This window comes from Drosophila kikkawai, chromosome 2L (assembly GCF_030179895.1).
Source record: "Drosophila kikkawai strain 14028-0561.14 chromosome 2L, DkikHiC1v2, whole genome shotgun sequence".
In the NCBI taxonomy this organism is placed as follows: Eukaryota; Metazoa; Arthropoda; class Insecta; order Diptera; family Drosophilidae; genus Drosophila; species Drosophila kikkawai.
Window position 1 is genome coordinate 5,736,745 of NC_091728.1, and position 26,837 is coordinate 5,763,581.

General features: G+C 39.2%; 1 protein-coding gene and 3 non-coding genes across 7 annotated transcripts; 1 reads left to right on the plus strand and 3 right to left on the minus strand.

The window, feature by feature from the left end:
* Positions 1-103: 103 nt before the first annotated feature.
* On the plus strand, positions 104-26,125 carry LOC108074589 (apoptosis-resistant E3 ubiquitin protein ligase 1). 4 transcript variants are annotated; one of them, XM_017166698.3, is made up of 9 exons: positions 104-563; positions 22,327-22,769; positions 22,834-23,346; positions 23,404-23,602; positions 23,658-23,794; positions 23,853-24,578; positions 24,643-24,969; positions 25,068-25,330; positions 25,409-26,125. In XM_017166698.3, the coding sequence occupies exons 1-9, from the start codon at positions 365-367 to the stop codon at positions 25,509-25,511; spliced, it is 2,910 nt and encodes a 969-aa protein (XP_017022187.1). In that variant the 5' UTR covers positions 104-364; the 3' UTR covers positions 25,512-26,125. The 4 variants fall into 4 exon arrangements, with proteins under 4 accessions (XP_017022187.1, XP_017022188.1, XP_017022185.1 ...); XM_017166699.3 differs by having other exon boundaries at positions 23,871-24,578; XM_017166696.3 differs by lacking the exon at positions 104-563 and adding an exon at positions 19,016-19,328.
* Positions 892-963, minus strand: TRNAQ-CUG (transfer RNA glutamine (anticodon CUG)). The gene has a single exon. It is a non-coding gene; the product is annotated as a tRNA-Gln (tRNA).
* On the minus strand, positions 1,122-1,193 carry TRNAQ-CUG (transfer RNA glutamine (anticodon CUG)). Its single transcript has one exon. It is a non-coding gene; the product is annotated as a tRNA-Gln (tRNA).
* Positions 4,272-4,343, minus strand: TRNAQ-CUG (transfer RNA glutamine (anticodon CUG)). Its single transcript has one exon. It is a non-coding gene; the product is annotated as a tRNA-Gln (tRNA).
* Positions 26,126-26,837: the final 712 nt, after the last annotated feature.

Consider the following 26,837-nt stretch of genomic DNA (forward strand, 5'->3'; position numbering starts at 1 on the left):
CATGCTAAACAGCTGTTTTTCTGGGAAAATTTAGGGGAATGCCAAATTTTCATCTTGCAACACTGGAAGAAGCAGAACTGAGAAGTGCAACAATACAATACAAAAACAAAATGCAAAACGAAGACGTCAGAAGTGCATTTATTTTTTGCTCTCGCTGCATTTTTCGCACCTTTGCGCTTTTTTCTGCAAACTAATCAAAATAGAAGATAAGTAAATTAACGCGCGCTTGGCTATGGTTAGTTTTCGTTTTCCGCGGGCATTTAACGTTATTTGTTTGGCGCACAAAGAAGGATTTCTCGCCTGCTTTTGGACTCGGATTCTGACGTGGATTTGACTTTGATTGCGGCTGGAAGTTGACAGGATTATGTTGAAACGCTCTCTGAAAGTGCTGATTGCGTTAGTTTTGAGCTTAATGTTCACGGTATCGCTGGTGAAAATAGTGCTATTGATTTGGTCCTCGCATCCCGCCTACGCCCCCCGCTCGGAACCGACCCTTCCCACTGTCGACGAATGGCTGGAGTCGGAAAATCTGTCCTCCTACAAGCAGTTGTTTCGCGATAAAGGTAAGTCTTAAAATACCGAAAGGTAATTCCTCTTTGGCTAATCGTTCATTCAACGCATTGCTCTTAGCCATGTATTGTTTATATTTATAATTTGTTGTATATTTCGGGGCCTCTTTCTCTCTCGTTTCTTTCTCTCACGTGTAATTTGTTGACAATTTGAGCTTTGAAAGCTCGCTAAAACCAAAGCTATTCAAGAGCACACGTGCTGGTTTTCTCTGGATTAAATAACGAGCAAATTGTCTTATTTAATGTTAACAAATTTATGACATGTATGACTTGATAACTTTGCTTATAAAAAAGAAATAAAAAAAAAAAAAAAACTCATCTCAGGTTCCACCGAGATTTGAACTCGGATCGCAGGATTCAGAGTCCTGAGTGCTAACCATTACACCATGGAACCTAGGTGATCTTAGCCTTGTCCAAGCAGAGCTAAAAATAAAGGCTAATCTGCCCAGTTCTCGATATGTTTATTTTTCATTTACATTGTTAAAATAAAAATTATATATAATATAATAATATATTCTTATAGAATAACAAAAGAAAAAAAAGTTTTAAGACAGGTTCCACCGAGATTTGAACTCGGATCGCAGGATTCAGAGTCCTGAGTGCTAACCATTACACCATGGAACCTCCATGGGAGAATGCTGCTTAGTATCAGTTTTCTAATGAAGCGGCTTAGCTTGGCTGTGAAAGATCATAGAAGAGAAAGTCTCTTACAGAAATTCGAATCTATTTTTAGATTTTTGTGAGGAGGTTGGCATTGTTTCTGTTTCTGCAAAACGCCTAAAGATAATTATACAAGATTTTAGATGTTGCTAGGGAGAGAAATAAATTCATGATTGATAAATATATGCAAACATGTTTGTTGAATTCAGAACAGAAAAACGATTTTTAAAACTGTTTGACTAAAGTTTTTATAAAAAACCTATTTTTATAAATTATGGATTTCTATAATGATTGTTGATAAGTGAAATGTTAATAATTGAAATGTGAAATTCTATTTAATTTTAAAATTTATAGATAAATCTTTATAAAAGTTTTATAAATATTTGAATAATCTTTCAATTTTTAATGTATTATAGTATATAGTTGTATAGTTTAAAATAAATGAAACTAGCATGTAAATATAGTTATTTAACGTAATATTCATAAGCTAAAAAGCTACACTTTTCAGTAAACCCACTAACTTAAACTCGAAAGTCAATTAGGTCCAAATTGTTTATTTCGAAGGAAAGCCACGAGGGATGTTAACTCGAACCTTTTCCTAATAATAAAATAAGGTAATTAAGCACATGGTGCCGTCCTAATCATAATGTAATTTTAATAAAGCGCGCCAAACAAAAAACAACCTGCTGGATTTGGCGAGAGTGTGAGAATTAAAACTCAGAGCTCAGTAGATGCAGCGAAAGCTTTTTATTCCGAATTGGGTCCTCGGGAGTTCGGGATTAGACTCGGATCCTTTCGCAGGACCCACGAGCGTTTTCTGTGTCACTCGGCTTCGGTTTTCGGAGTCTGTTTTTCGGTATAAAATCAATCGTAAATGTCCTTAAATGCTCAGTTTTGGTTTAACTTTGAGGCGCGCTGGTTTCACATTTCCAGAACGCCTGGGAAACCGCCGCGTTTTCCCCCGATTTCCTTTTGGTACAACAGCAAAAACCACGAATAACAAGAAAAGCAAATAAATTAAAAAGAAGAAAACAAAAACAATACAGATAAAAGCAATGACAAGCCTAATAAATAAGGCCGAAAAACGCCAAAAGTTATGATTTGTTGTGTGTAGTATCGCGTTTAGTTTTTGTTCCAATTTTGTGTACATTTTTGCTGTTTTCTTTTGCCACGCAAAAGTTGTCACAACATTTCGTGACACCGAGGACAATATACCAGCAGCAGCGGAAAAGAGAATAATTTTGAGGGGGCAGCAGCCCTAACCTAAATCGGTCAGCACGTGTTTTCCTTTTTCTTTCTTTCTTTTCTTAAATTTTTTTTTTTTTTGGCAAACTTTCCTCCACAGAGTCCACACCACACCTCCCATTTCCATTGAGACGCCCACTCAAAGCTAATGATCCATGTCTAATCTCTGCTAATACGCACAGGGCCACAAATTAATGCAGGCAAAGGAGAGAGGAGAGCAAATTTCGCGCCGAACAATTTTCCACATTTTGGCATATTAATTTTTTATTGTTCGTGGTGTGTGTTTGGGGGGCAGTGAACGGGGGAGTTGATGCGCCTTCTCCATTTCATCGTCACACTTCAATGCGCAGTTATTTTATGGGTCCCCAACCTCTTGCAGGACTTTGTTCCGTTGTGTTTTCGGCTCGTGTGCTCCATTATCCTATCCAAATAAACTGACTGACTCATCTTCTGTTTACTGAATGTGTGCTGTGTGCACGGCGACAAAAATTAATAGATATATGTACAAATATCGCGACTAAAACGGGGAGTTATCAGGCTCATTTATAGTCAGATCAATATATTTTTTTTATTTTAAAGAATACAAGTTATTCATTGTATTTGATTGATTTATGCTGGAATTTTCAAAATCGTATTATTTTTAAATCCCTATACATTAGTATTTAACATTAACTGCTTTTTATATTTAATATAAAGAGTTATCTGATATTTATATATCCATGTAATAATATTTTAAAGCTTAAAAAAACTGTTTAGAACATGTTTAAAGTTCACTAAACTTACATAAATGAATAATAGTTGTCTAAAATTCCAAGATCCTGTGGAGTAGTTGGCTTTTATGTGTATTTTATTTTCATTATTATTATATCATAATACTTTACCTTAATTTCATATCTCCGTCGAAACCAATTTTTCATCGAATTGGCTCAATCTCGTTCTTTCGCTCTGTGTAAGTTTGACTTCCTGTGCGTGTGTGTCCCTGTGTTTGTGTTGTTCCCCTTTTGGTGTTATTTTTTACTGTCACTGGCTGTCGTTGTTGTTGTTGCGGTTTTCCCTTTTTTCACTCTTTATTTTGGCTCGGACGCATCGGCCCGCTCATAAAGAATTAATTGGCAATTAATTTTGATGACACTCGACCCCGCACTCCTCCGCTCCATTTCGCACTTGACCGTGTCCATGTCCACTCGAATCCTTGTTGTCGCACCTCAAATTTTCATCTCCTGCCGCCGTTCCCCTTATCCTACACACGTGCTGCTTAACCTTTAAATCGCATTTACTTTTGACCTGCATATTAATTAATGAGTTAACAGCACGAGAGAGGCGAAAAAAAAAGGTTCTTGTGCGGTCAATTATGCATAAAGTGGCATTTGGGAAATGATTTGGGAATTATTTATATAATGAATGTAGGGAAAAATGCTTGGGGACAAGTCGTAGCTAAAGTTGTCCAACCAGTTCTTACATAATGCCCAAGAAAGAGAGAAAATTATGAATTCAATGTGTTTAGTAGAAAATTAAAAATATTAAAAGAATCTATTCAAAAAAGCAAACGAAAATGGTTTAATAAGCTTAAACAACATTCTAATGTTTAAGATAAGTAAGAAAAATGAATACAAATTAAAAGAATTCTTATCTATCGATAAAACAGATATCAGAATATATTTTTCAAAATAAATACAATTTATAGGTTGAATTTCCGCTGCCGTAAATGTTTTAAATATAAATTTTATTTTGTTGTCTAAAAATATCATAAGACTTAAGGAAAATAAAAAAAATTAGAAAAAAAAAACAAATTTCCTCAGGTTCCACCGAGATTTGAACTCGGATCGCAGGATTCAGAGTCCTGAGTGCTAACCATTACACCATGGAACCGCATTGATCAACCACCGTCCAATCTCTTTCTTCGATTTTTAGGGCTAAAAATAGAGCCCAACAAAGAAAGTTAATAGAGCTGAGACAGGCAAAAATAAAAAAAAAAACAAAACCATAAACAAGATGTGAGAACAATGTAAGGCATATTTCCGTAAGGGCCAGAAATGCGAGTCGAACATTTTTGCAGAGCCGACGAAATGGCCGGGCCAATTGAAGAGGGAAAATGTTGGAAAAGGCAGGAAAATCGAAGGGTAAACGGGGGAGGAAACACAGTTATAGGGTCGGAAGCCTTTAGTTTGTGCGACAAAAAGAGGAAATAATTGTTTGGTAAACATTGACCAATGTCCGTCGGAGGCAGAGAAAGCAAACAAAATATTTCCATTTCTTCGTTTGCGGGCCGAAAAAACCTTTTTTCCCACCCGTTTGTCCGTTTCTTCGTTTGCTTTCTTTTTGTTTCATTCCTGCCTGCAAGGAAATTAAAAGGAAATTGCGCTTGTTTTCCCCACAAAAAGGAGGTGAGTGGGTAGTGGCTGGCAAAGCGGCGGAGTGATTGGGGAGTGTGCGGCTGAGCAAATTAAAAGGTTTTTATCCCCCAACTGAGAGCCTGCGGAGACTCACAAGCAGTTAAAAATGACACAAGTGCCAAGAGACAGAACACGATGCAAAAAAGCAGCAATAAAAGCAGGCCAAAACAAAAACACTGATGAGAGAGCGGGGTAAAATGTGGAAAACAGAAGCTTCTATACCCTTGTGGTTATTAGAAACTCATACAAATAACAAGAGATTCGAAATTAATAAACAAAAGTGCCCAAAAAAAAATGCCTAACATTCGAAATTTCCTTATTTCGTGGGTTGAAACATTTCGCAACATACTTTTAAACCGAATATCAGCTAAATTTAAATATATATTGTTCTAGAATAATTATTATTAAATATTTAAAATAAAAGCAAAACTACCATATTAGTGCAGTAAAAAAATAAAATCTGTCCAAGAAGTGAGCTACAAAAGGTTTAAAAAAATACATATAAACATTGCATACTTTTAGACTACATTAAAAAATAATTAATCTGTGAATTTTCAAATTCCTACTAAAAGGATAATACCCTTTGGAAGGATAGTTGTAGGCACCAGCAAGAACACTAAAGACGACAAGAACAACAAGAGCTACACATGTGCAAATAACAAGAGGCCTCATTGTGAATCCTTCCCTCCCTCCTTGGCTTTCTCTCTCACACACACACACACACACTCGTTTTCATTCAGCTCTCTTCCTCTCACTATCTCCTTCTCTTGGTGTTTTCCTCTCCCTCTGGCTGTTGGTGCGGTAACAGCTGCAACTGTTTTTGTTATGTAGGCCAAAGATGTCAGAGCGGAAACACACGCCTCCTGACTGCTGCCATTCCACTTGCACACACACTATCTACAGTCAGGTGTCCTTACAAGGAACCACTTAAAAGAATTTAAATATTCTAATACATTTTATATACAAAATATAAAGAAATAAAGTAACTTTTATCTAATTTACATTTTCATTGTTGTTTCAAAAGTTTTGCTTAGCGATTACCTTCTGTATCTCATATATATTGTGTGTCTCCATGGCGCTGGCGGCGCTCTTTTGCGGTTAGTTATCATTATTGCCATGGCCCTTGACAGCATTTTGTTGTAGATCCTTCTTCTATATCCTTGTTGCTGCTGTTGTTGTCTTTGTTTTTGTCGCATTTGTCAGCCACAATTATTATAATGCAGCAGCAGCCAAGTCCTTAGCCTCAGTCTCAGCCGCAGCCGCAGCCGCAGCCTCCACATCCCTTTCTTTGGTAAATTATCATATTGTTGGCGGCTTTTGTTGCGTCCTTGAATGAGCAAACAAAGCGTATGAGGCAAAACAAAAAAACATTTGCGCATTTCAACGCAAAAGATTATTTTCAACTTGCATAACAGTGCCCACAAAAAAATGAGCAAGCCAAAAGGAAATGGAAAACAGTTTAGGGCAGAGTTAAAAGCAAATTCTAAAGGATCCTGGATCCCAGGTTACCGTGGAAAACTCTTAAAACTATTTATTAGGAGAAAATTATATGTAGTATCAGCTATACCATTAGGTATAGTTTTCCTTTACTCCCCCGAATAAATTATTTTAAAATTGTTCGCTGCATTGTCATGTTATTACCCATAAAATATCTGGCAAGTGTCATCAAAAATTGTCTACTTTTATAGTTATTTGCCCAATATACCCCACCACATTCGCGGCAGCTAAAAACTTTGCCGCAGTCTCTCAATTTCGCCGCATTTCCCCCCCACTGGCTTAGTCATTCTCCATCTGCGGCTGCTTTTCCTCGACCTCAACTCATTTCCAGGCCTGATATCCTAACCGCTTTCCCGCCCCAAAACTTTGGCATTAACATAAAGTACGCATTTCGACCCGACTTTGCACTAAAGAAATTTGTAGTCATAAAAGTTTCAGTAGCATGCCTATATTTTGCTCTACTCGTATCTTCGACCTGAGAACGCAAGAGCCCCCCCGGACTTATGACAAGTTATGGTTAGCGTAGGCCTGACTAGTCCTTTTTTTTGTTGGTTATTTTCCTTGCTGGCCCAGTCTATTTTTTACTTGATTTGGTCGACTCGTAAAACAACAAAATATGGCATGAGCCAACATTTACTTTACACGCAAGACAAAAGGCGGAAAAAGGAAGGGGAAATGGCGAATGAAGGGCAGATTGGACATGCACTGGGGAAATAAGTTAATTGAATTTTCATCGGGAAAATATGTTTTAGATTTTTTGGAAACTAAAAACAGTGGGGTTTCATTTTTAGAATATTTTAGGAAGTACAATGAAAGATACTTTTAATTATTATTTTTTACTTAGATGTGAATGCACAATAAAAGATTTTAAATTCATTTAAAATTTGACTTCTTTAACGTCACTATAAAATATAACATATTGTAAAATTTTAAGAACCTTCGGAATATTTCCTAAATTAAATTAATTTTCCTCTCAGTGCCTTTGGCAACGTGTGTGGGCCACTTGGTTGACCCCAAAGCAAATGAACAGCTCACTTTCATTACAAATTCCGGCAGTAAACACACACGGACGAGCGCAGACAAACAAATGCCAGACACACAGAGAAAGTTTTGCCAGCAGCTCGCATTACCAGACATCTCGTCGCACACACACACACACACACGTGGTAGGCGGGACAGGAGCAGGATATTCACACACATAGATCGCACATTGGTTGGGCAAACAAAAACAAAAATGGCGCCATCAATGGCCACCTTTCTCCACGCCAATGATGACGTTCATTATCATCATCATCATCATCATCATCACGGATGCTGTTACGAAATTATTGACTTCTGTGCGGGAAGGAAAATGAGAAAAGGGAAAGGGGCCAAAGCAATTGGAGGCGCTGGCGCATAATTTTTGCTCACGTTTTTGCCCCACTGTCAATGTCGAGAGTGCCATCAATAAATATTGGCCCTGTCCATTCCCTGGGCTTAAGGTCTTTTTGCTCCTGCGGTGCTACCAGATTCAAGATGGGTGACTTTTGCACATCGATGTGGCAGCCACTGACAGGATTTGATTGTATGGTCGCAGCAAAAAAAAAAAAAGGAGAGATAGCCAGAAGATGGCAGATAGTTGAAGATAGTTTTTAAGCAAAAATAAAGTCACACAAAGTGTGGCGCCAGAAAATGGCTCTTTACTTCTTCAAAGTTGCGGCATAAAAACAATGAGAAGTTTTTTAAGGTGGCCAAGAACAACTTCTTAAATTGTAAAGGTCATAAAAAGTTATATAAGGCTATTTTACTTATTTATCAGAAAGATTTAAGAGATGATATTTCCATACTTTAAATTAAAGGGAATTAAGAGTTAGAATTATATCACCTGTTTATATTTTCGGTCAAATTACTGATATACATTTGTTAAAATAAGACCTATAATTGGTTTTATTATTCAATCATTAAATCTTAAAATAGCGTCGACTGTGGCCAAGTTTAATCTAGGATGTAGGCGGTTTTATGAAATCTAAAATGTAAAATAAATAAATTTAGATATTTTTAAAAGAGCAGTTCTATTTACCGTCGGCATAAAGTATTTTTATTTCTTACAGATTTTACCTAAGTTTAAATAATGAAAATGATGGAAAATATTAAAAACTCTCTCCTAGTTGTTTAGCCATTAAACTTTGATGACAATTAATGGGAAATCCTTACAATTCTTATCATTAAATTTGATGTCTTTGAATTTTATAATACAATTGTGACCTTTCTTGTCAATTTATCCAAGCTCCCAGTTCGCAGTTTTTGTCCCGTCTGGTGGAAACATGCTTGTTTATTATCCATGTCGGAATGGCACGCGCAAATCGTTTGTAGTTTTTATTGAGCTGTTCTCAGCAATTTCTCTTTAGAGAGCAGGACCCTGCACTCCCTTTCTACACTTTCTCGCCGCTTTCTCCTCTCGCGCCTCATGTCTCCACGCACTTGACTGTAATTGAGTCTCAGCTGTGTAAATAAACATTGGGTATACTATATACAAAAGGGGGAAAAAATGTGAAAAGCAGGCACACGCAACGTGGCGTATACTCGATGTGTATGTGTGTGTGTATACTAGATCTGGAATAGTTGTCCTTGCTAGGTCAACAACAAGTAGCCATTGTCTCTACTCTGTTCCTTGCACTTTCAAGTTAATGACAGCAATTTGAGGCGGGCCGAAGGGTTGAGAGTTGGCAAGAGGTTTACAATGCCATCAAATGCTGCTCCATCCTAGCCAAGGATGCAGATCGATGGTGTTGTTGTTGCCACTGTCATTTGGCACTTGCCACTTGAAAATGTGTTTAAAATTAAGAGTGCTAGGGAGCGGGGGATTGAGGAAAGAGCGGGGCACTTTTCCCGCCAGCTAATGGCGGTCATGAAAGCAGTTGATTAGAGAACACGAGAAGGAACTGAAGAAATTTCCCGAGAAGAATGAGTGAGTGGAAAATAGAGGGAATAAACTTTCATTTTGATTCCAAAGCTTTTGGCAAGTTTTATATATTTTCTTGGCAGACAATAAATTACTGCGAAATTACAGAGAGGAAATGAGAAAAAGAAGGAATGAAACGGAAGGTCTTTACAGTGCGTTTCTAAAGTGTATATCTTTTCTTAAGGAGTTAAACTAAAAATTATTGTTATGATGGAATAGTTTAGGGGGAAAAAACTGTTGGCTGAAAATATTTTACATAAATTAAACATCAAAACTAAACTAAACTACTGAATAACATTTAATATAATCTGTAAATCCCTTAGTAACCTAAATTTCTACGAACTGATCTTTTAAAGGTTTTTGAATCTTACACTTGCGTACCACACTGTCGTTGCCTGCTGGTGCCTCTGGCAACTTAAAATTTAGCAGTGTCCTCGAGCCAAAAGCTATGGCAACTCCATTTCATTTCATTATCAATTTTCAACTTGTTCCCTTTTTCACAATTCGCGTTGATTTTCTCTTTTTTGTTGAGTGATTTTTTGTTTTCTGTTCTTTTTTTTGTTAAACTTTTGCCCAACTTATGTGAAAAGTGTGCTTGGACCCGCTTTTATATGTATAGGGTTCTGCTACCAAGCACCACGGTTCCCGCCCGCCCCCGGCAGCTGCCATCGGTCGTTAGTAATCCGCAGCTATGCATGAAATATGTCAAAACTTTCCCCAGTGAAACTTTTTTAATAAATTAAAAATTACAAAATAACACAAAAGGAAGCAAAAGGAAGCGAAAAAGCCGAAATAAAACAAAGGAAAAGCGAAAGAAAACATTTAAACTAAAGACATGATATAGCCATTAAGTTGTGACAAAAACAATAGAACTCAAACGACAAGCGTAAGGGAAGCGAGATCAGCATGTGGTCGCCGGAATCGGAAATAAACTCCATTGCCATGGCCACCACAATGCGCCATTCGCAGTCCTCGTCCTCAGGTGAGTTCCTTGGTTCCATTTTTGGTGCTTTCGTGGATTAATTCGCCCGCGAAGGGGCAGCATGTGCTTGGTGCATCAAATTCAAATTCGGTTTCTTTATTTGACGTTGGCTAATGCGGCGTATGCGCAATATGGCGCTCATTTTCAAGTGCTTCCGTTTCCGCTTCCCCCTGAAAAAGCAGCTCAAACGGTACACAGAGAATAATATTGGATATTGGAGAGAAGCTTAATTAAGGGTTAAATTTAGACAGTCCAATTCTACTTTTATAAAGATTTATGTTTATTGCTATAAATGTTCTTACTATTATAACTGAAATTATATCCTATATAGTTAAGTATTTCTGTATGTTTTAATATTTACAAAATATTTTTTAAAATTTCTTGCCGTGCTCTTTTGAATCCTTGAACACCCCGATTGAAAATTGCCTAACCTTAGCATTGAGCTGAGCCTCTCATGTGCAATCGGGCTTTTCAGGCATTCCTTTATGTATTCCTATTCCTAATTAAAACGAAAGTCAAGTGCGGTTCGAGCACGTTTTTCCCCGTTTTCGTTTGTGTTCCCTCGTTTGATATCGCTTGCATGCCAATGACATAACCCCATGAGAGGGGGGTTAGGGGTCTAGGAGCCTGGGGCTTAGGAGGAACCTCCTGAAAGCCAGTCCGAAATGCAAAACGCAAATGGCCAGCAAAGTGCTCTTATGCACGTAATGTGTAAGCGACTCTCGGGGGTGGGACTTAGGCCTGCCTATATGCCCGCCGGGCCACAGTTATAGACGGGGAAATTGAAATGGCAAAGAGCGAGCCAAATGATGCAACATCTGCAGTGTTTGGCCAAAGAAAACTTGAAATCAGTTGGGGGAATTTAAAGAGGAGAATCCAACAAAAAACCATGAAATTAGAAAATAAGGAAAACTAGGGATAATGAAATACTTTAGTTTTTAGAAAACAAAACACTTTTTGTGTTTAAATTAAAGCTGCATTTACAGTAGTCCTTAAACAGGGCTTTAAGCTCGTTTTAAATATGGCTTAAAGCCTACATGGTGTCAAAAGGATAACACTTCCGACCTCATTAATGTCTGTTTTTAAGTAGATTGTCCACTTAAATTCTGATGGCTGGCAACTGATAGGATTAATTGGCGTCCTTTTTTATACCCTTGCAGGGTATTATAATTTCAGTCAGAAGTTTGCAACGCAGTGAAGGAGACGTTTCCGACCCTATAAAGTATATATATTCTTGATCAGCATCAACAGCCGAGTCGATCTAGCCATGTCCGTCTGTCCGTCTGTCCGTCTGTCCGTCTGTCCGTCTGTCCGTCTGTCCACCTGTCCGTTTCTACGCAAACTAGTCCCTCAGTTTAAAAGCTATCTGAATGAAACTTTGCATATAGTCTTTTATATACTCTCACTGCTATATATGTCGGAACGGGCCGGATCGGACGACTATATCATATAGCTGCCATACAAATGTCCGATAAATTTTTAGAAAAAAAATTATAACTTTGCTGTTTTTCAATATTTTTGCACCATTTTTTAGATATGGCCATTTTATATTATTTCTGAATTTTGGTAAAAATTTTATGAAAATTGGACGACTATATGATATAGCTGCCATAGGAACGATCGGGAAATTAATAGGAAAAAAATTATAGCTTCGTTGTTTTTCAACGTATTTGTATCTACTCTGAGATAAAGGTTTTTTTTATTGTTCTAGAATTTTGGTATAAATTTCATAAAAATCGGACAACTATATCATATAGCTGCCATATAAACCGATCGGTAGATGTATACAAAATGTAAAGCTGGGAATGCAAAACTGTAACTGTCAAACTGTAAACATAATAAGTATAGGTAAAATGTAATGAAATAATATCTGCAAGGGTATACAAACTTCGGCGTGCCGAAGTTAGCTTCCTTTCTTGTTTTTCGTTTAATTTTATCGACTGAAAAGAAATGATTGCAATAATGCAGTTCCGCTGTTTCCTTTGCGATCAATTAACATTAACCCAATGTCAATGAGTGCCATTGAGGATTGAAAAGCTGGAAAATCATTTTCATTTCTCTTTGGGAGCTTTAAAACTGTTTTTTAATGGAACGAAAAAAATAGACTGAAAACTTCAAGATTTTTTTAAAGGGTTTCTATAAACCCTGTTCTACAAAATATTAAATAAATATGAAATGGTTTGTATGAAATATATATTAAAAACTTAAACTTTTAGCTTTATTTTAGACTTACCTACCTTAGTCTTTAAGTAATTACTCACTTTTAAAGTGACCAAGTTCTTAGTGAATAAAATTTTAAATGTAGATATTTCTTTCTCTCTAAGTAATATCCTTTTATCCTTTCCATTTTATTTATTTTCCAAAGTGAATTTATAACTTCATCCCCTTCTGATATATTCACACAAATTTCATTCTTACTTTAAAACTTTTGACGGGAAATATATGTGCACTAAGTAAATAATTTCCACCATAAACAATTTCCATTCAGGACCTTCAACCAGTGCACACATATACATATATACACTCACATACTCACCCGTATGAATACAAATGCGAAACTCCAATTGGAAAATGCCAAAGTGTTGCAGCTTCGTTCGTGTAAATTTGTTTATGCGAATTTCCATGTTTTCAGCGCAAACACACAAGGGGTGAAGAATGTATGCATTTGTGTGTGTGTGTGTGTGTATGTGGGTGTATGCGTGCCAGTGTGTAGGCGCAGAGGCAAATATTCCACGTTCAACCTGCGTTTACTGAATTTTTGAATACCCTCGTCCAAGGTATTGCAGTTGTGAGCAGGTGTTTGCTTTTCACAAAAGGGCAGACTTTCTTCCTTTTAAGCCCCCAAAGGAGAACGTGAATAAACGTACGCCAGGGGTTTCCTCACTCACTGTTTTTTTTAAGAATATTCGAGTTTTAGGTAAATTTGAAATTTGTTTACTATGTTAAGAAATCATGAAGCTTTAAATAATGACTACAAAAGTAAATATAAATTAAATGGTTTTCAAACTCACAGAAATAGTACATGTTTCACATCATTTCATTTGAAGAAAATCATGGAAATCAAATCCATTCAATTCAGAATCATCAAGGGTATTTGAATTTTAGCACCTGCACTTGGCCGGGCTTCCGATTGCCACCCTTTTAGCACTTCACCTCTTGGGCCATTAATTGCCGGGCCCCCGAGAGAGCGAGAAGGGACTCTCCTCCATTGCAGGCTGTAGTTTTCAGCTTTTGGTTTTGCAGTCTGTGCTGATGGCAGTTGGCAAATGTTTTCTGCCATGTTTGCCAGAACACATATACATGTATATACACATAGTATACGCTGGTGTGTGTGTGTGTGTGTGTGTGTGGACTGAGGTAACGGTTACCTAAACCAGTTCATGTTTGCGGTTTTTGGTTGCCAACCCTCCTGCCTTTATCCGCTCACCCACGCCCAGCTTGCCAAAGTGCAACATTAATACTTTGGCATTATGGTTTTAACCCAATTTGGCTTCGCTTTACCCAGTTAGATAAAAGAAATAAAATTAAAACAAAAACTAAGCAGCGAAAATAAGCGAGGCGGAGGTAAAAGTTGCAGGCTCATGTCAGTGGATTTTTCACTGCTTTTCCGTGGGCGTGTCGGCAGTGTGTGTGTGTGTGTGTGTGTGCATTAAAGTTGCAAATTGGTTTTTGTGGATTTTCACGTACAAGACCGGGGAAAGTCCAGTTTTCCGCCTGGCAGGCAGGAAACAAAAAGCCGGAGCGCTTAATTAAATTGCCCAAAACCAGATGAGAAATCAAATAGCAAAACTATGGCAACTGCAATTATGTTCGCGAGTGCAAATTGTGATTAAATTTCATGGCTGGCTCGGTCTTATTATAATGAATAAATAATGGAATTTATGCATTGCATTCTACGCTTTCTCACTCCCTTTTTTTTGCAAAGTAGGTTAAGGGGTTTTCCCCGCTGAAAAAGGGTTGATTTTCCGGCTTGCATAACAATTGTGCAAATGCATATTTTTCACATAAATTTCGTTGATAGCCGTTGCCATAATGACTTTTAATTCAACAATCGAATTTGCATTTGGTAAAAAACAAACAAACAAACAAAAAATTGATTGAAAAGGGAAGTTTTATTGCTAAACCGGGGCAACCTTGATTAAGAACTTTTCGGATTTATTTATTTAAATGCTTTCTCAAAGAATAAAAGAAGAAAAAATGTGACTAATAGTAAGCCATCGAGTATTTTTCTAGTAATAAACAATTTACATATTATTTATTAATATATAGGGATTTTAAAATATTAAAATAAACAATTTAGCAATCAAGTTACGTGGGATAAAAATGTATTCCCTTGATAAGTATCGCTTAAATAACCTTAACTTAACTTCCTCCAATGCTCAAATATTTTAAGAAAAGCGACCCCTGATATTTTTAATTTTTGTTATGTTATGTTCATTAAAATCTTGGTACTTTTTCCATAAATACATTTGCAGGCAAACAAATATGGGCAATGCATGGTAATTAATTTCTAAAATAAATTTTAATTGCCATTGTGTCTATAAATTAAAGCTATCCTTTTCCCATTGCGTATTCAATTTTAATTAATACAAACATTATAGTTTCTAACAAATTAATTATTAAATTTTACTTCCCTTTCCTATGCCATTTATTTTAAATTCAATAAATTCCTGAAATTCCTGAAAATGCTCTGCCTCTCTAGCCACCGAAATGTGCACTCAATTACAAATCGATAAATTACAGAAATGCAGCAGCAATTCACGTCAAGTTGGCCTTTCTCGTTTAGAATTTGAGGAATTTGCATGAAAAATGCTATCCTCCTCCCCCTTTCAGTGGCATTTCTGGGTGTGAATTATGCTCCTGGCTGATGCATTTTTCACTTTTCCTCTGAATCTGCGGTCTCCTAATGCCCGCAGCGCCAAATGTAACGAACATCATTCCCATTCTCGAGTTTGAATTGCGAATGGCAAAAAACCATCTGCAACAGCTGCTGCTGCCAAGGGGCACTCAAATTAAGCGACATTTAATGTCACACCCCCTGGAGCCTTGGATCCTTGGTTCCCTGGATAAAGGGGTTCTTCGGGGTCTGGCTGAAATAAGAAGCGAACAGCTGTTTGCCTTCAAAGTTGGCCAAGCGGCTTGTGCGGGCTGTATGCCCGTATGCAAAGGATGCCGTCGGCTTGTGGATACCACAAAAATGTAAAGCATCCAAAAAGAAGGAAAGGAAGCCGTGTAAGGTATGTGATGAAGGCGCAGGAGGAAGGATGTAGCCAGGTGCAACAGCTGCGGTTAGTTTGCCGATGGTCGAATGAAGCTCCAAGTCAAAGGTGCAAGATGAGACCACCTGCCAAGCCTTTATCCACACCGCTTTAAAAGTGCACAGAGAAAAAAATATTTAAAAAATATTGTGAACTCTATGGAAATTATAATCCTAGAATTGGGTAAATAATTTTTTATAATAATAACAAACAAAAGGAAATAATTTAAGTAATAAATCTATCAAAAAAATCTTTTAAATTTGAAAACACAAATTCTGGCTTAGCTTCTTTGAAATTTATTTTTAATTCCTTGTTTTAAATAATTTATTTTTTGTAAAATCTTTTCTCAGTGATCTTCATTTTCTGCCGTCTCCTTGCGTAGTTTTCCCCTTCCCTATCTGCTTTTTTTTGCCTTTTCCTGCCAGTATATTTCTTCTTCTTTTTTCTTGTCGCCTGCCAACAACGTAGTCATCCTCGTTCTTAAGGTCCTGCGCCTTCCTTTCTCAACTGCGGCATCATTTGCAGGCAATTGCCAACGAACACTTTTCACCCCTCTTCTCTGTAATTTTTTCCTATCTTTTTTTTCCGAAATGTTTGCCCCCCAAGTGTGAGTGTTTAAAAATTTTATTGCAACGCTCATTTTGTCTGTCCAGGCTTAGGTAAACTGCAGCTGCTTGGGGGCAGGGGAAACTATGTGATGATGGCTTCTTTTCTCTGAATTTCTCTGCCTCTTTTGGCTGTCTCTATTGCCGTCTGTCCCTGGAGGCCAAGGCTCTGCAAATTTTTAGTATGTGTGTGAGTGTCCATAGAAATGCTTTTCGAGATAAATGGAATGGCTTTTTTGTGCAATAGAAAGTTGAGAATTGTCTAGGTGGGCATTTATTTAGTTGGAGATACAAGCCAGATTTTATACAGGTTTTTATGGGGGTCGCCAAGGGTGTTTTGAGGATAACTATATGTTTAGAGTGGAGGAATTTGTATGTTTAGGGATTTGACTAAATATATAAAACAGCCTTAAAATATGTAAGTGTTAAACAATCAAGTTTACCTCTGTTAAATAAAAATATCTACTAAATAATATATATAATATATGTAACATTTTAGTATTTAAATAATTAATGCTAACTATATATAATTAGCTATTTTAAAATGAAAATTTGTGCTACAATTTATAGAAAATATATTTCCTTTTAATATTTTTGCTATGAAATAGCTGCAGTAAACTACATAAATTAACCAATTTTATTAGCTTTTATTTTCAATGTAATAATAAATCTGCAAGATAATTCCTATTAATACATTTATATTCTTAAAGTCTTAGCTCTTTCTTGGTACCTAATTTGTGGAAGAAATTCAATTTTCTTCATTATTTCCTTGAGTGAAATCGTATTATAAATTTGATAATTAAAAGATTTTCTCCTTACAACCTGGGCTAATTCAATTCAGAATATCTCTCAGCTTAACTTCTGCTTAATTTCCCTCGTCTTCTAACCCATTAAATTCAAATAAATACACCCATGTACGTGTCGTAGACAGAGATATCGTAAATATATAAACACGTTCACATCGCATATACACACATCTAACTGCAGTTGAGTGGCATATATAGTATTTGGCTACAGATTTCCCCTAAATTGCGAAATTCATATTGAAAGATGGCGGAAGGAGGGGCTCAGAGGGGGGAGCGGGGAGCACTGCTTGCCGTAAGGACACTTGGGAGCTCACACAGAGAAACAGAGAGCGAGAGTGAATGAGAGTGAGACGGTTGGATGGGCTCTCGCTGGCTGTTTGTGTCGTTTGTGTGCGCCAACATTGCGTATACGTAATTTGCCGAGACTGTTGCCAAAGTGGCATTTTGAATTTATGCCGCCACTTGAGGCGAGTGTGGCAAGCCCAGGGTGAGTGTTTCTGTTCTTATATGAGTTATATATATACATATCCGAGTGTGTGTGTGTATGTTTCTGCTGCAAAGAGTGCGCTTTATTTTAAATTAAATATGCAAATACTTACTTCTGGCACCCACATCCCTTGCTTATGCCACTTTTGCCGCTTCATGCTTTCTTGCTAGTGCTGCGGATTCTGCTTTTGCTTCTGCTGTGCTTCTGCTGGAGCCTGTCTCCTGCAGACAGGCAAACATAAATTATTGTAAGCAGATGAAATATTTGTGGATGAATTTGTTGCAGCTGCCGAGTGCAGTCATCGGACATTGTTCACTCTCTGTCTCTCTCTCTATCTGGCCCTGTTTTCGATTTTTCTGCTGATTTATTATATTCAAGCGAGAAGCTTTAAGCTGCACACGAAAAATATTGTCAGTCATGGAATTTATTTTGAATTTTTCGGGAAAAAATGGATTCATTGGATATTTTTGGATTCATGAATAAATACCATTTAAAATTTTGACCAACTGAACTACATTCAACGTTTATTTTTAAAATATTTATTAAATAGTTTAGGCATATTTAAAATGTTATATTTATATATCATTTTTCCAAGTGCATAACACAAGAGGAGGTGTATAAAAAAGGCTGGAATAGGAAGGCAAGGGGAGCACACACATACCCATACACACCCAGGATGTCCTCGGTGGAAAATGAAGCTGGCAATTTTATCATTTTTCACTTTGGTAAACAAACACAAAGGGTGAAATGTGCGGGGGGTGCGGTTGAGGAGCTTAAGGAAAATATTGTGGCTTTTGTTGTGGCAACCTTAATCGCCCAGGCCCCCGCTTTTTTGCTGCTGCTATATCCCACCCGCTCTCCTCTGCGATCGAATGTCATTCAAATTGTAATTTCTGCAGCTTCCATCGTCGGAGAACAATCGATAAAAAAGGATAAAGCAAAGAACAACAATGCAGGGATAACAATGGAGCAAAGGCACAAAAAGGATAGCACAGACAGAGGTAAAAAGAGCGGGGAGGTGGTAGAGCAGGAAAATTCAGGAGAAAAGCGAGGGCAGACAGTCAAAAGAAAACAATAAACATCAAAATCATTCCCTGCATTCCCCTTGGCAAAAAAAAAATCAGCCATTGTGCAATAACAGCACGTTTCCAAATTGTAAAATCCAATCCAAAAAAAAAGCAAGAAAAGCTTGGGTTTTAAGTTTAAAAAAACTTGATCTTAAAGAAGAAAAAGGCTATAGAAGGTAATATTGAGATCAGTTTTAATAGCATATTCCTTCTGTATAATTATAATTATCGAAAGTACTTATTTCACTTCGAAAAATCAATTCAGACCTGCTTATAGCCATTGTGCACTGTACCCCAGGCTGGGGACATGAAATTTTCATTTGGCTTTAAGTAGCCCTCGGCTAATAGGCCAAGTTTGCTCGCTCTGCAAACATTTGCCCAGCACTTTGGCGAGGCTTTGCTCCACTCTGCTCTGCTCTGCTCTGCTCTGCCATCCTGCCAGCCTTGTGCTAATGAGCGAACAAAGGACTCAAGAGGGGCAAATCTCCTTTATTACGAGGCTGAATTTCGAAACTCAGCAGGTCTCTTTTGAGTTGTTTGTCAAAATTAACGTAGACGGAATTTGGGACCCCAATAGGACCCCTCACTCGTTCCCCACATGGGTCAGATGCAGTGCAAGCCCGAGGATATGGCGCTCAGGCCAGATTTAATCATGATCCGTAGTTATGTCACCTATAAGGGTTTTCCGGCAGCCTATCTGAACAACTATGATATAGCCTTGGTTCTGAGTAGCTTCAGGGTTGGAGGTGTGCTGAAGACAAGAACAGGAAAAAGTATTCCTGCCAGCGAAATGAAGTTGTGTTTTAGCGAAAAGATGGGTAAGGTTTAGGGTAAAAATACAAATTTTGATGTTTTACTATTAATAATTTATATACAGGTTGAATTTGTATGCTTCCGATATTTTTCTGATTAAATTTATGGTTTATAAATGATTCAGGCAATATGATTTTGTCAATCTATTTTCTGGCATTTTGTCTGCATGCTTAAAATCAATTTATTCCACCTCACAAAGCTCATCAAATATAGATATCTATCAACAGACAAGTCGGCATGAAAATATCAAGTATACGCCTACTTGTCCCTGTGTCGAAAGTAATTGATTTCGTAAAGGAAAAAATCGAACTCATTTATTATTTAATTGCATTTACTTAGGTTGTCTGAACTTAGAATGTAAACGAAGCAATTATATTGTATACAAAATATGTGAATAATTTATTTCAAGCTTATATTCCAAGCAAATTAAATATTTTTCATTTAGAGAATTAAATTGGTAATTGTACAAATATTACTTATTTTATTAGGTAATAGGGCTCTTAATTTCTTTCTAAAACATATATAATATGTATTTCTTAATATATTTCTATGTAAATAATAATAATATTAATCATAAACTAGAAACTAGCTTGATGCTAAGATCCTCACTAAATTGAATTTCCAGCTTTGATAGATCTTAATCCAAAGCTAAGCTCTTTTAATTACTTTTATTTCAAAGTCATTAAGTAACTTTTGATAAAGGAATTATCCTGGTGTGCCTTTTTGTCCTTTGAGTGCTTTGGGTCTCAGACACTTAGGGCATTTCTGTACAAGTGCCGCCTACCTGATCTCCTTCCCTCATATTTTCTGCTTCAACTGTCAAAAGTCAGCCTCATCAGTCATTGCTGCTTTCTCTCCCTGGAAGCTTTCACTTGACATTTATCATCACCCATCATCCCTGTTGCCCAGGATGCCCGTCATCTATACCATCGTCATCATCATGATTATCCTTGCACGTCGCGTTTTAACCTTCAGAAGGCATTTTCATTTAGCGGCCTTTGCCTTTCGCTTTGTTTGTCAGCTTGCCACGCTTCTCTCTTTTTTTTTTTTGTGACTTTTCCAGCGATATTTTTTGCACCCTCTCTTTGGTGGTGCTTAATTAAAACCGATTAGTAATTCCTGTCCAGCCAAAGGTCGTTTGGTGCAGCGCCATTAAGTATGCAATGGAAATACTTTAATTATACAAATAACCAGGCCTAAAGCGTGGAAGAGGAAAGTAGAAAGTTGGAAAGCTGAAAAGCATGGCAAAATATAGAAGTCCTAGGAAAATGTAACTTTTCATTGTTGGCACTTTGGACTTTTCAGGCATTTTTCTGCGCCCAAGAATACACGTATTTATATCGCCTCGTCCAAATCAAACGGAAGTCGTTCGTTTCGCGCGAAATATGAACAAGTTAGGAATGAAGTGGACAGAGGGGAAATGCGGCATTGGGGGGGACCCGTGGAAATACGAAAGAAATTGGTAACGAAATGAATTCGTTTTCGAATGTCAGGCACGCAAACTTTGCCTACGATATTTGGCCACTAACCACACCGCCCTCCTCCACGCGAAATTCTATTATTTTTTCCCTTTTTTTTCTACATTTTATTTATATTTTTTTCCCTGGTAACCTCCCCCCCTGGGACCCACTTTTCTACCCTAACAAAAAACCACAATTGGTCTGGGGTTCGTTTGCACGTTACTCGTTTTGCGGCTCAACTTGGCTCGTTGGTTTTTTTTTTTTTAGTTCTGCGGTCCCTCCTGGTCGAAACCAAGTTGAGTTTTTTGCTCCTGACTTAGCTGGATTTTGCGGTGCGTAGTAGGAGAGCCAGGGTTTAAGTGATCTGGCATTGCATTTCACCGGGGTTAACTAGCCAGGTTTATCTGACTTTTCCATGGGGTTAATTTTGGTTTAGTTTCCGGAGTGGTTTCTGGCTGGCAGTGTCTCTTATATTTCATTAGTACTGGCTTTGCTGGTGGCTTTTGTTGCTGATTTTTACATAAATTCATTAAGCTTTTCGTTGGGTGTTTGCCATAAAAAATGGGAGTATTTTTTATAAATTGAAGTTAAAATATTATAATGCCTCCTACAAAAAATTACAAGTTTTTAGATTTAAATATCTCAAATATCTTTCAGGTTCTTAATTTGAAAAGATGGCCTAGAAATAACTTACTTTAGTTTTCCAGACTCTACAAATTGCTCACAGCTTATATTTTTCCATGAATATTTTAACTATAATTTCTTATGACTCCTTGAGCAGTTTCCACTCAAATCTACTCTTGAAACAAGCAGCTTAGCATACAAAATTCAAGTGTTTCTTATTTATGGGCCATGGAGTTATCCTCTTTGTCTTTCCTTTTTTCCGCTTAACTTTTCATGCGGCGAAAAGTCAAAGTTGGGACACCAACTGAAATACAATAATAGCAAATGAAAGTTTTTCACTTATTCAGATGGCGAAGGAAGGGTGTTACTACAGGGTTAAGCTTTCAAGGGAACCAGGAAAATAAGGGGGAGTGAAAATAGGGGCGTTTGCTGTCGATTTCCAGCCAGCGATAAGCGACAAACAACGTATTAAATGTCGTTTTTCCCTGGATATTTTCGTCTTGGCATTGGTTAAGTCATCAAAAATTGAAATGTAATTGATTGGTGGTAGCTTGTTGTTCATGACAAGGATAGCGGAAGGAGGATTATTCGGCATTGACGTAGTCGCCTGGCCAAATTACTAATTTTAAACGCCATTGAAAGTCGCCTTCCATCCTTCTGATGGATGAAAAGCTGTCGTGGCGGCTTGATGATGACAACGGCAAACAGTTGACATGAAGGAAAAGTTTCCTCAAACTTTGGCCATTAAACTCAATTACCAGGAAAGTTGGCTCCTAGTTAAGAGACGCCTCCGCTGATAGAAAAAATAAAATAAGAAGTAATTGGGGTCATTGCTTTCTTTTTGCCTTTCCTTAACTAGGATTATATTTTCAGCTAAGCTTAAAATAATTAAAATCTATTCTTTCCATTACCCTTTCAGGCATCTCATCCCTTTCATCCTGCGGCGATCCGGAACGCCTGCCAGAGCTGCCGCCCCTGGACGAGCAGCGTCTGCAGCGAGCCGCCTTACATCTGCAGCAGAAGCTGATCCTGCGCGAGTGGCTTCGCGAGCACCGGCTCCAGCATCACTACCAGCGTTTGCTGGCCGTGGAGGTGGCCTCCCTGGAGGACGTCTACTGGCTGGAGGACTCGCGGGCGAGCAAGATTCTTGGCAAGGACTGGCAACTGTGGTCCGGGGCGCGACAGAATCTGCCGACGTCGAAGGCACAGCTGGACGCTTTGAAGGCACAGCTCTGGTCGACGGTGGTCAAGAGCAGCCAGCATCAGGACGCGTGGACATGGGGCGGCATGCTAGTCGTCTCCGTCTCTGTAGCCGGCCTCGTCACACTGGCTGCCATGACACAGCCCTCGCTGGCCCCAGAGGTATGCCGGCTCTTATAAAGCTTCCTACATTTTCTTTAAAGATTAGCTTCCACTCCTACTCCAGGCCCGTCACTCTCTGCTGCAGTATGTCACTGGGAAATATCTGCTGCCCGCCAACTGCAAGGTGCAGTGGGACTGGAAGGATCCGGCCTGCGTTGGCGGCACCATGTGCTTCGTGGTGCGCTTCTTTCAGCGCAACGGCCAGCCCTACCCCATCTGTGATACGGACCAGTTCTTTGTCGAGGTCACCGAGGGCACCCGCAAGGTGGTGACCATCAGCGAGCTGGGCTCCTCCACCGATCCCAATAACGCCAATATCGCCAAGGTGAAGTTCACGGTGCGCACGGCGGGTCAGTACAAGATATCGGTGCTGATTGGTGCTAGTCACATCGCCGGATCGCCCTTCTTGCGATCCTTCCTACCGGGAGCCATCGACGCCCGGCGTTCACGGTTCATTCGGCCGGCCAGCACGGTCATCTGCTGTGCGGGAGCACCAACGCTGATGCACATCGAGCCTCGGGATGAATTCGGGAATGCATGCCTCTTTGACCAGAACCAATCGGATGAGGCGCTGCAGGTGAGAAGAGGGGAGCTCTAGGATTAAATGTGAATGTATTTCCTAATCCCTATTAAGGGTTATCAAGTGGCTGTGTACGACCTGCATGGCGTTGCCGTAGAGAAGCTGCAGCATGCGATTGCCTTCGCCTACGACAGGGTCAACTCACGGGTCTCGGTGACCGCTCTCTTTCCGGAGCCCACCTGCCTGAGGGCCGTGATCAGTTACCGGGACCAGCAGCTGCCCAATGGAGACTTTGACATCATTGTGCTGAGCAGTGAGTTTTTATTCAGGAAACATAAACTCCAACCTCATATAATTTCCCGTCTCAGGCAGCGACACAACCTTGGTGCACAAGAACATTGCCTCGCGGAAGCACAACATCTGCTACGAGGCCAAGCTGCTGAGCATCTTCGGTGTGGCCAAGAACAAGCCGAGGAAGGTGCTCTGCTATGTGGGACCCAAGCAGGTGAGTAATCAGCGCCGTAGAAACCCATTGGGATCGAGGGAAATGTGAGAGGGCTCAGAACTCCCTGATCTTTCAGGTGACCATCAAGGAGATGATACTCAAGTTCATTCCCAAGAGGATAGCCACCTTTAGGCTATGTCCCTCGACCAAATTCCATTTCCTGCCGCAGCTGGTCTCCCAGCTGCACGGCCCTGTTTTCATCATCGACGACGGAGCGCAGCCCAAGATTGAGTTGGCCTCCAAGGATCGCAATATCATAGCTGCCACCTTCACCCACTTTCTGCTGAAGAACATTGGCGGCTCGGAGACCTTCAAGGATAAGCAGGACTTTTTCTACCACGAGGTGCGTAAGTTCCATGCCAGCTATTACCACGAGAAGATGGCTCTAAAGGTGCAGCGGGACAAGATCCTGGAGAGCAGCATGAAGGCGGCCAAGGGCTTCTCGGTGTCCGATTGGTGCGGCAACTTCGAGGTCACATTTCAGGGCGAACAGGGCATCGATTGGGGTGGCCTCCGCCGCGAGTGGTTCGAGCTGGTCTGCAGTTCCCTCTTCGACGCTCGCGGCGGACTCTTCTGCACCTTCCACGACAAGCATCAGGCTCTCGTGCATCCCAATCCCACGCGTCCCGCCCATCTCAAGCTGAAGCACTTTGAGTTCGCCGGCAAAATGGTGGGCAAGTGCCTATTCGAGAGTGCCCTGGGAGGCAGCTATCGCCAGCTGGTCCGAGCTCGCTTTAGTCGCTCCTTTCTGGCCCAACTCATTGGGCTAAGGGTGCACTATAAGGTGAGATAATATAGGGTTTTCAGAGAACTTGATTAATAACTTTTCTGTGCCTTGTTTCTTCCAGTACTTTGAGCAAGATGACCCTGACTTGTATCTGTCCAAAATCAAGTACATCCTGGACACTGATCTAGATGCCACGGACACCCTAGAGCTGTACTTTGTGGAGGAGATGTACGACGCCAGCAGCGGGCAGCTGAGCAAGACCATTGAACTGATTCCCAACGGGGCCAGGACTCGCGTGACCAATGCCACCAAGAACCAGTATCTGGATTCCCTGGCCCAGCAGCGTCTGTGCAATAATGTCAAGGATGAGGTGGACAGCTTTCTCAAGGGTCTCAATTCCATAATACCAGATAATCTTCTAAGCATTTTCGATGAGAACGAACTGGAGGTGAGCTAAGTTTAGTGAATCAATCTCTTTAACTTTTAGTTTATTTATTACATTTTTCGCCAATTATTTATATTATATTATATTTTTCTTTGTTGCAGCTACTGATGTGCGGCACCGGTGAGTATTCCATCAGCGACTTCAAGTCGCATCACATTGCCAACGGCAACTCGGCGGAGTTCCGGCGGGTTCTAGCCTGGTTCTGGGCCGGCGTCAGCAACTTTAGCCAGACGGAGATGGCCCGGCTGCTGCAGTTCACCACGGGCTGCTCCCAGCTGCCGCCGGGTGGCTTCCAGGAGCTGAATCCGCAGTTTCAGATAACGGCCGCCCCTACATTTGGCAACCTGCCCACAGCGCATACCTGGTGGGTGAAGTTCTTCCTCCCCTTGGGAATTTATATTTTTTTTACCAAAAGAAAACTTTTTCGATTACCAACCAACAGCTTCAACCAGCTGTGCCTGCCGGACTACGAGAGCTACGAGCAGTTCGAGAAGTCGCTGCTGCTGGCCATAAGCGAGGGCAGCGAGGGATTCGGAATGGTCTAGGAATGTTCTAGGAAGTGGAGGCTGGAAGGAAGGGATGCAATCTCTTTGGTTTTTGTCTGCTACGCTACTGTGTTCCTCTCTCTGTGCGCTTTAAATGTCAGATGCTAGAAAACTAAGTGAAACTAGTCCGTAAGGCCGCCTAGTGATAAATCGCAATTAAATTCACGTCCCCTGAGTTGCATTGCTGCTAGAAATACTAAACCCTAAGCAATAATAATCGCGGATTAGCCGGGCGTAGCGAGTCTCTATATAGTTTTTAGATCGAGTCGAGGAGCAAAGATTTAAACTGAGTATATATATCATCATCAAAAGGAATGTGATAATTGTATTATAAACTAATGCAACCTAAGCGTAATGGGTAAAACTTTTAAACTAATCTAAAGCCAGTAAAACCAAAAACTACTCTAGTAATTTGTTAGTTGCAAAGAGAAACCCTTAAAGCTAATGAAACCCAATGAAAACCTTGTAGTATATTGTATGAAACAAATTAATTGTAAACAGAGAAACCCCAAATAGTCACGAAAGCAATGTTTATATGCATTTCTTCTAACGAACAAGAAACCAAATATACATATATTATATATGGCCAAATCGTGGCACAACTCTCCCAAAAACTTTTCCCCTTATAAGCAATATGTGGAAGCAAATGTTGAATCGTAGTTTTTAAATGTTGTTGAAAAGCGCAAAGCAAAAATCAAAGACGTCATACAATTTAATAATTAGTAAATGTAATGGAATTGTAAGTAGTTGTTGAGAAAACTCTAAAAGCTTATATCAATCGAATGGGAACGAAGAATGGCAGGTTCAAAATGGTTAAAACTAATAAAAATTCAACTGTTTAGAACGGAGTTTACAAGGTTGAGTTTTACCTGGGAAAAGTTGTGGGAGTTGGATTGCATTTAAAACGTTTCAGCTTACAAATATGCTTCGATTTTTATTTAACTTCCTACTTTTAAGGCGATTTTGAAGTTGTTTATTCTTATCAAGGTCTTATTTTTATACACGTAACCTGAAATCATAAAAAATTAAATTAAAAGTGCATTTTCACCTAAAACAACCTCCTATAACACATTATACAATGCACTTGCCAAAACTAAGTACCTATAAGCAACTTTATAATGCTTTGGTTAATTGCACCAGCTAATATTTATTTCTCTGCAGACCAAAGCCGACACACAACTTTCTTCGTGAAGGTCCCCAGAGGTCACCTGTGGAAATGGTGCTCTTGGTGGAAAGCCAATGAACTCGCCGGAGGGTTACGCAAGTGAAGTTTCTGACTTAACACAAGTGTCCACTGTGGAAAACTGGCATATTTGTGAACTGTAC

What these genes read in the sequence shown, in the direction of transcription:
- LOC108074589 (XM_017166696.3), top strand. Translation starts at nt 19,109, where the DNA reads ATGGGTCAGATGCAGTGCAAGCCCGAGGATATGGCGCTCAGGCCAGAT. An exon ending in AGCCCTCGCTGGCCCCAGAG is followed by an intron (nt 22,770 to 22,833) that starts GTATGCCGGCTC and finishes CTCCTACTCCAG; the next exon opens with GCCCGTCACTCTCTGCTGCA. An exon ending in AATCGGATGAGGCGCTGCAG is followed by an intron (nt 23,347 to 23,403) that starts GTGAGAAGAGGG and finishes ATCCCTATTAAG; the next exon opens with GGTTATCAAGTGGCTGTGTA.